Source organism: Sciurus vulgaris (assembly GCF_902686455.1).
Source record: "Sciurus vulgaris genome assembly, chromosome: 1".
Classification (NCBI taxonomy): domain Eukaryota; kingdom Metazoa; phylum Chordata; class Mammalia; order Rodentia; family Sciuridae; genus Sciurus; species Sciurus vulgaris.
This window is the reverse complement of record NC_136461.1, coordinates 101,571,503-101,580,432: the sequence shown is the minus strand read 5'-3', so window position 1 is coordinate 101,580,432 and position 8,930 is coordinate 101,571,503. Positions and strand designations below refer to the sequence as shown.

At 54.3% G+C, this 8,930-nt stretch overlaps 2 protein-coding genes across 2 annotated transcripts in view; one reads left to right on the top strand and one right to left on the bottom strand.

Moving 5' to 3' along the window:
- Nucleotides 1-1,019: 1,019 nt before the first annotated feature.
- RHOC (ras homolog family member C) lies at nucleotides 1,020-7,458 on the top strand. The gene is made up of 5 exons (XM_079135910.1): nucleotides 1,020-1,290; nucleotides 4,391-4,554; nucleotides 5,483-5,603; nucleotides 5,864-5,994; nucleotides 6,854-7,458. Exons 2-5 carry the CDS (start codon nucleotides 4,399-4,401, stop codon nucleotides 7,025-7,027), a joined length of 582 nt encoding a protein of 193 aa, XP_078992036.1. The 5' UTR covers nucleotides 1,020-1,290; nucleotides 4,391-4,398; the 3' UTR covers nucleotides 7,028-7,458.
- Nucleotides 6,968-8,930, bottom strand: part of MOV10 (Mov10 RNA helicase) — a 24,444-nt gene continuing 22,481 nt past the window's right edge. The window contains exons 18-21 of the mRNA XM_079135245.1: nucleotides 8,777-8,902; nucleotides 8,609-8,697; nucleotides 8,220-8,341; nucleotides 6,968-8,145 (exon numbers count right to left, since the gene is read on the bottom strand). Of these exons, the coding sequence (XP_078991371.1) occupies nucleotides 8,054-8,145; nucleotides 8,220-8,341; nucleotides 8,609-8,697; nucleotides 8,777-8,902 (429 nt within the window). The 3' untranslated portion in view covers nucleotides 6,968-8,053. The remainder of the gene's footprint in view (nucleotides 8,146-8,219; nucleotides 8,342-8,608; nucleotides 8,698-8,776; nucleotides 8,903-8,930) is intronic.

The window sequence follows — 8,930 nt, the reverse complement described above, 5'->3', positions numbered from 1 at the left end:
AATCAATCTTCAGCACATAGATCTCACTTCACACTGAGTGAACTACTGAGTGAATTAAGAGGCCTGGGGGCCAAACTGCTCTCAAACTCAGTTTGCTCATTTATCAAATGTGTTGGTTATACTTCAGATCTTTAAAGTCTGTATGACTTCTAATATACATTCATTCAGGAAATATTTCCTTGAAAACCTATTAAGAGGGGAGGCGAAGACTGGAGGAGCATGGGAGGCATCAGGAAGACAGCACCAGCCTTCGAGTCATACAGGCCTGGCTATATGAATTCTTGCTGTCAGAAATATCAAACATTTGCTAAGCCACATCTTCAAACCTCAAGTTTCCTTACAGGCAGAAGGAGATGGGGTATACTTACCCAAAGAGACTGTGACAAGTATTTAAAAGATTGAATTACATACTACACAGAGTACAAGCCAATAAAATGTTGATAGACTTCCTCCACCTCCTCAGCCGTTTTATAAGGAAGGAGATATACATATAGGTAAATACCGTATGTAACACATCAGACCCGGCTAAGTGTCACTAACGGCACAATAATACAATAGGAGTGGGAACTGTATTCCCGGTTGGGGATCCAGAAACACTTCCAAGAGTGCTCTTAGAGGAGTGGGTAAGAATTGGACTTATGAAAATTCCACGTAGTGGAAGAAAGGGAATATGAGGCAGAAGGGTGGTCTGGGTCTGCAGGTCCTGGAAGGTCCTGGAGGGCCTTCAAGGCCAGGGATGACGTCGGGCTGCATTTGCTCCTCAAGGATTCTAGTAGCAGAGTGGTCATCTTCTGCACACACCACACCTCACCCCCTCTCCGGCTCGGGCGCCGCGGTTTCCCAGTCCCGCCTCCCGTGAGGGCCCAGGTGCGGCAGGAGCGGGTGCTGCTTGGCCACCGGAGGGCAGCAGCGGCCCTTCCTGACGCCGCCCCGAGCGCCTCTCAACTTTCCGACGCCGATCTGCCCCTCGGGGCTGGAAGGCGGGGCAGAGGCCGAGTCCTGGGGGTCCCGCCCGCTCCGGTCACCGCCCACTCCTCTGCAGTCGGGGCAGCTCCCGGCGACTCTCCCTCAGCCCGGGGCAGACGCCCCAGGTCTCTGGCCCGCAGCAGGGGCGACCTGTGGCCGCCCGGGGCCAGGGCCGGAGGCGGGCCGAGCCAAGGGCCGCCCCCGGGCCGACCCTCCCCCTGCCGGGCCCGCCCTCCCCGCCGCGGCGCTGAAGGAGGGCGGGGCCCCTCGGGTCAGTCTCAGCCTCCGGCACCGGCCGCGCAGCTGGAGGCGGCGGAGCGGAAGGTATGGGGGTCCGGGCTGGGGGCGGCGGGCGTCCTGGGAACTCGTTCCCGGGAGAACACTTTCTTCCTCTCTGCTCGCCGGGAGCTCGGGCGCGGTCCGCGAGGGGCTCCGGCCCGAGTGCGGGCCGCGTTTCCTCCCCTTGGACGCGGCGTCCGGGCTGCGCGGGGGTCCGGCCTGGCCGGCCCCTCCCCGGGCTGCAGCGAGGGGGCCCCCGGAACGGCCTGGCTGCGACTCTCTCCTGCGGAGGTCCTGACCGGAGCCCTTTCTCTTCCCTCCCTGCTTCCTCGAACCTTCCCTGAGGGACGAAGGGGCGGCTTGGATCTCCGCGGGGGAACCCAGCCCAGTCGCTCTAGCTCCTGCAGGCTGGACGGCCCGACGCGGACCTGGCCTGGGGTGGTGAGGGTGGGCTGGGAATTCTCCCAGGCCGGGACGGTGGAATGGCGGGAATAGGGGCGCGGTGTGACCCTTGGGGGCTGCCACTGCTCGGTGGGGGCTGGACGCCGCCCTCGACAGTTCTTGGAGCCTGCCTGGGGCAGGGAGTAGGGAATACCGGGAAGGATCCAGCGCGCGCGTGTGTGCGCGTGCTCATGTGAGTGTGTGCGAAGGAATCTCTTCCCTCCACACTCCCCAATCAGCCCAAAGAGTTATCTTGGGTGTGTGGGCTGAGGAGCCTGCGGCAGAGAATTCTCTCAGTTGTGGCTTTAAAAAGTTGAGGAAAAGGTGTCACCTGAAGAGCGAGTCTTTCCCAAACTTAATGGGAAGTGAGCCGGGTACAAGGCCCCACTGGATAATCGGGAAAATCAAGAGGATGATTGAGGAGAGAGGGCTACTTATCCACAGTATCTTGTCTCAGGGGAGGCGCCAGAAGTTCCAGGCTCTGTTCCAGCTCCACTTCAGTCTCTGCGTGGGGTTTGGTTGCCCCTCTTAGGGTCAGTGGGGCAGTTCCTCTGGGGCTGCCTCTCACAGGGAACTGTTGTCCATGCCATCTTGGCCTTCGGCCTTGTGTCCTGGTCTGGCCTGGGCTGCTTGTTCTTCTGGCCAAACCAGAGCCTGCAGGGAAAGTCTTCTAACTGAGCTGGGGGGTTCCAGGTCACTTCTGGCCTCTGCCTCCCATCATCTGGTGCCAGTTGCCTTGCTGGGGGATGCCTAAGTGACTGGTAGTCCAGTAGTGATTGCTCTCTTCAGCACTGCCCAGGTTAGAGTTACCCTCGCCCCTGTTTACACAGCTGAATGAGTTGAACTAATGGAAGTAGGTGGGGGAGTTGGAAGAAATCCTACTGTCAGTCACCTGGGTGGACCTTTCAAGGAACCCCTGTTTGGAGGAGATGTGCTGGCAGGGCACATCTTCCCTGTCATTTGGGGTATCAGGAAAAGCGTCTTTGTGATCCGGAGAGTGTAGCTCCTATAAATTCTCAGTGACTCATGTCCTCTTCCCCCACATCCCAGTTTTGTGAATGTGTATGTGGAGGAGAGGGAGGGGCCACTCAGCATCCCACTGTGGAAGAGAAACAGCCTAGGGCTAGAGTATTCTGCTTCCTAAAAAGCAGACCGAGGCTATAGTGTGAGGTTGTGGAATGCAGGGACTAGAAGAGCTCAGCCCAGCTTGACAGGATGTGGGACTGAGAGTAAAAGCTAGATTTGAGGCAGAGATCAAGTTACCTACCATCCCCTGTGCTCCCTGCCTAGTTGGTGCGGGGACTGGCCCTCATTTGTCATTTCTTTTGGGGCTCCTCCCAGCCCAGGCTGTAGCCCCCTCCCTCTTCCCAACAGCCTAGATTTCATCTCAGCTCCAGAGCCCGCCCTCTTTTCCTCACAGGCTGCTGGGCTAGGAACCTAGCTGGGTGGAGGTCAGCTCCCCTCCCTGGGGAAGGAGGAAGTGAGGGAAGCTGTGAAGGTGTGATGAACTGCAGGTGTGATGAACTGCTTGTTCATGTGTGTTGGTGGTGAGGGACACATGCTAACCCTGGGAAGCTGACTCCTTGCCCTGAGTCATAGGGAGAGATGGGCAGGGCCTAAAAGTGAGCTGGACAGAGGGAGGAAGGGGTTGTTCCAGAGTGGGTGGAGGTGATTCCCTAGTGGATTATTCTGTCGCCGGACTGTGGTGGATGTGTGGCTCCCTACAGTGTGGTCATTGTCCCCTGCCGGGGGCAGTGTTGCCACCAGGCCCCAGGAGGAAAGGGGGAGGAAGGCAGGCTGCCTGAATGTGAGCTGTGGGCACTGCCTGGACTGAGCCTCCTTTGTGTGACTCCAGGCTTTGGGGACTGGGTGGGGTGGGTCAGGGAAGCCGACTGGCTGCTGCCACTGTCCTCTGTCTGGGTTTCCCTGCTTCTGCTCTCCTTCCTACCTCCAAGGTGACATGTAGAAAGGCACAGACTCTGGAGACATACAGCCCTGCTTTGAGTGTTGTCCCTGAAACTCTGATTGTCTAACCCTCGGTGAGTTTCCTTGTTGGTCAAAACGGGAAGTACACCATCCACCTAACAAGCCAATGGGACTTGAGGGAAATACTTTTTGTCAAAATACCCAACATAGAGCGGGGCACCAAGGGGGTCTATAAATATTCCCTCCCTTACCTACCAGCCCCCCAGTAGGTGGTTCTGCTATTCTCTGGTTTTGTAGAGTGACTCCTTGTTTGTGACTAGGCAGGCGTGACTCAAGCCGACAATCTGTTCTAGATTGCACCTTTGCAATTATTAAACCTTGAATGTATCAAAATCTTGGTGACAAATGTCTCATGACCCCAATATGCAAAGCAGATAGAAGCTGACTTTTCTGGAGGCATCCCTGAACACCTTGCTGGGTGTTTCCCCTCAGTTGAGTGGATAATGCTGAAAATCATGATCTCTGGCTCTCAAGTGGGTTTTTCTACCTCCCACTGCTGTATTTTAACCCACTGGAGAAGATCTATCCCAGCCCAGAGATTAGGAATCTTAAACTCTGTTTCCTATAGGATTGGTGCTTGGCAAGAACATGCCAGAGCAAGCCCCCTTTTCTATTTTCCCAGCCTTTGCCTCCGTTTGTGGGGTGGTTTTGGAGGCCCCAGAGCAGTTTTTGGACTTCCTAGTTTTTTTCTAAATCCCCACTGCCTCTTGTTTGCCAGCCCCAGCCATGGCTGCAATCCGAAAGAAGCTGGTGATTGTGGGGGATGGTGCCTGCGGAAAGACCTGCCTCCTCATTGTCTTCAGCAAGGATCAGTTTCCAGAGGTCTACGTCCCCACTGTCTTTGAGAACTATATCGCAGATATTGAGGTGGACGGCAAACAGGTGAAAGCCAAGAGCCCTTTCCTATTCTGCCTTGGAACACTGTCCCTGGTCATGGAGAGGCCTTGTATGTCCTTCCTTACCATGCACTCACATCCTTGTTTCATTTTCCCTGCTGGAACAAGTAAAAGTTGGGAAATGATACTGCAGTCTTAGAAAACCTGGATATAATCAGGTGTGGTGGTACTTGCCTGTCCGTGCCGGCTACACAGAAGGCTGAAGCAGAAAGATCACAAGTTTGAGGCCGGTGTGGGTAACTTATCCAGACCCTATCTAAAATAAAAAGGGCTGGGGTGTGGCTCATTGGTAGAGTATTTGCCTAGCATGCATGAGGCCCTGAGTTAATCCCCAGTACCACAAAGAAAACAACCTGGGTATATTTTCTGATTCTGCCACATACTGGCTTTGTAATCTGGGCCAAGTCCCTTTGCTTCTGGGTTTTAACTCCCCACCACTACAAAATGGTCATGATGGCAAGACTTACCCCAAAGGGATGTGAGATTTAAAATGGTATTCATGATAGCAATTCATTTGAGATTCCAAAGATCAAATACATTATTTTTTGGCGGGGGGCGGGGGGGGGGGGGGCCTGGAGATTGAACCCAGAAACATTTTGCCCTAGCCCTTTTATGTTTTAAAAAAAATTGAGACAAGGTCTTGCCAAGTTGCCCAGGCTGGCCTTGACCTTGGCAATTCTGCCTCAGCCTCCCACATTGCTGGATTTACAAGTGTGTACCAGTATGCCCAGTTTACATCTTAGATCTTTAAGAAAAACTCACCTAAGTTTGTTGTGTGACCGTGGTTAATAGAGTGCCTGGTACAGAGCTGGTGCAGGATAGATATCATTAAGTCTAAAGGACCAGTGGTTTGAGACGACCTCTGGGTGGCAGATTGGGGCCCTTGGGTCAGCTACTCACTGCCTGTTTGTCAGGTGGAGCTGGCTCTCTGGGACACAGCAGGGCAGGAAGACTATGATCGCCTTCGGCCTCTCTCCTATCCAGACACCGATGTCATCCTCATGTGCTTCTCAATTGACAGCCCCGACAGCCTGGGTGAGAACTTTGGAGGGAGGGGAGGGAGACCCTTTGGAGTCAGCCATCTTCAGAGGCTATGGGCAAGGGGTTACCAGGGCCTTTCAGGCCCTGCTGTCTGCTTTGTTGTGGCATCTCTGGTCTTTGGAAGAGCTTGGGGATGATGTACTACACGAAAAGGGTTTTGAGCTATGAAGGGGATCGTCAGTATTTGAGACTACTATGGGAAAACCAAGGCTTACATGCTTAAGCTGAGGCACCTGTTGGGACATTCTGTGCAGAAAACATTCCTGAGAAGTGGACCCCGGAGGTGAAGCACTTCTGCCCCAACGTACCCATCATCCTAGTGGGGAATAAGAAGGACCTGAGGCAAGATGAGCATACCAGGAGAGAGCTGGCCAAGATGAAGCAGGTGGGTGGGGCCACCTGAGGGGGAGCCCTCTGAGGGGTTGCAGCCTGGGGCAGAAGGGAACTTTCCCTTCAGCTGACTGTCTTGTTAAGAGGTCACAGTGATGTCTACCTCCTACTCTCCCACCTGTGCCCTGCTTAGAACCAGAAGGAACCTCAGTGTCTAATCAAATGACCAAGAGAATGAAGTGACTTGTTCAGGGTCACCTGGCATTTTCATTTATTCCAGTTTATTGTTCTGTCTTTGGAACTGGGGCTACTAAGATGAATAAGGAAGTCCTTGTCCACAGTGAGATAGCTTATGTTTCACTTGGGGTATGCAGGCTGCGCCATCAGTGTACCTGAAGAGGAAGGGCATCATCATTGTCTGAAGGAGGGCTCAGGTGGCAAGGGAGTTGGTTTATTCAGGGTCTAAGTGGCCCACTGACCAGAGGACCTGTTTATTAGAGGAAGCTGCCAGGGTATGGAATAGACACTATCTTGAGAGAATGATTATATAAGGCAAGGTTTTAAACTGGGGACAGATGTCGGGTGTGCTTGTCAAAAAGATATTTTAGCAGACAGGATGGTTTGGAGGAAAGGGTGAATGGAGGCAGGGAGGTCAGTTAGGAGGTAGCCAACACATTCAGGCAAGGCAAATGTATACACAGGGTGTGGGACTAGGTAGGAGAGTAGGGGATAGACTGGAGAGTACTTTGAATGTAAACGAAGCTTAGGATCCCTGCCCAGGGCAGCTGGGGCCTGGATACTTTGTGGGCTCAGGGATGAAGGAGGTATTTGTCATAGTTACTATACTTATGGGTGGTGTGATGAGAGGTGCATCTAGCCACTAGCATCCTCTGCCTTATCTTCTGTCTTCTCAGGAACCCGTTCGATCTGAGGAAGGCCGGGACATGGCAAATCGCATCAGTGCCTTTGGCTACCTTGAGTGCTCCGCCAAGACCAAGGAGGGAGTGCGCGAGGTTTTTGAGATGGCCACTCGGGCTGGCCTCCAGGTCCGCAAGAATAAGCGCCGGAGGGGCTGTCCCATTCTCTGAGAATCCCATGGCCTCCTGTTGCCCCCTTCCTTCACAGGGGCTTAGCGATTACCCACCTGCCCTTGAACTCCACCCTTAGGACTCCATGCTGAAGCGTCCCTTTTTCAGTTCCCCCCTGCCCAGGACTGCATCAAGTTTCCCTAGTCCCCAAGGTGGTGGTGGTGGGGCTGCCCTCCCTCCCTGTCCTCTGGGAACTGGGCCTGTGCCCTACCCTCCCTGAGCAGAGTCCCTCCTGCTGCCTTGGTCCAGGGGTAGGGCCCTTGGTTCCTTTGGCCCTCCCCAGAGGATGGTCACACACCAGCACTTTATATACTTCTGGCTCAGAGGAGCATTTCTAGGGTAGGTGAACTGGGGTTTCTCCTTTGGGCAGGGGCCTCGTCTCTGACTGCATGAATAAAGGCCACAGGTTCCAACGTGTGTGGCAGCTTCCCGTCTCCCTTGTCTAGTCTCTATTTTGGCTACAACCTGGGAGTCCCATCTCTCTCCAATTCCAAGTTGCTTGCCAGACTGGCCCCCTGTTGGCAAAGGCAGGACTAGGGTGGAAGGGTGGAGTCTTAGAGCAGATGAGGTCATGCCTGGCTCAGCCTAAGAGCCTGGTGAGGGGCGTGGTCTCTGGCCTGGACTAAACTTAGAAACCTGTGGGTGGCTTCCCTGCCCACTGTTTCCTCCCCTGAACATGGGGGGCTATGGGGAGATGTAGTCCTGGACAGGGTGTGATGGTCTCACCCTTTTGCAGGGTCAGCCTGGGGACACAGGAAGCTGGGGCCAAGCTGAGGAGACATGATCAAGAGGCTTTTGCATAGAACAAGATTTTGTTTTCAGAGTTTTTCTTCCTCCCCTTCCCCCATTGTTAGCAGCTTGATGTGTCATTCTCCCCAGCAGGGGAAGGGGTGGAATGGCTTGGTTGTAAACACCCTCCCCCAGCCTTCCTGTCCCTTGGAGGGGCAGCTCAGCTGGGTTCTGGTTCAGGGTTGGGTGGCAGCGGGTTAAGGCTTGGCTGGTGTGAGAAGGCAGGCAGCTGAGTCTTCAGAGCTCATTCCTCCACTCGGGCTCCACTTGCAGGGACAGGCCCCCTTCACTCTCCTGCTCCTGGGGGAGATAGTCGTGATTGTGGGGCCCTAGAAAGAAAGGAGATATGTTTGTCTTTTTTACCTTCTCTTCCACCATTGTCCCCAGCCTGGCCCAGCCGTACCTGAGGTAGAAGGGCTGAGCTTGCTCAGATCTTGAAGTAAGTTCTGTCCATTCTGTAGGTCCAGTTTGGCAGGAAAGGGACATCCGGTGTACCCTCCATTTTCTTTACAGAACTCCAGGAATCTGTGGGGTACAGAGATGTTGGCACACACAGCTGTGCAGGCCGGGGGTGAAAAGTGCCAGCGCAGGCTAGAGGTCAGGCCTGGGTCCTGCCGTAGCTGAGCCACAGTTGCTCAAGCTCTGAATGTCAGCTCACTTACAAATAAGATGGAGGTTTTATGAAGATTAACTAATCTGGTTATTGAGCCATAAGCAAGTACTAATGCAGAAACACCTGCCTAAGCTGGGGCTTGTGGCCACCAAGAGGGATTACAGGGTGGGAATGCTCACGCTTTCCAGTCGGGGTCGTGGCCCAAGAGAAGGGGGTTGCCCACTATGATGAGCAAAGCCTTGGCCCTGGTCACAGCCACGTTGAACCTCTGGAAGGAAAAGTGGTGGGGTCATGGGAGGGAAGAGCCTGAGGAGGGAAGAATTCCTGCCACCCACCAGCCCTCCAACCTTGGGGTTCTTAAGGAAACCCAGGTTAAAGTCCAGATCCAGCTGCACAAAGCTCTGGCTGCTTCGCACGGTAGAGATGAGGACCACGCTGCGTTCTTGGCCTTGGAATTCTTCCACAGAGCCCACCTAGTGGGGAAGAGAGGCAGGGCCTGAG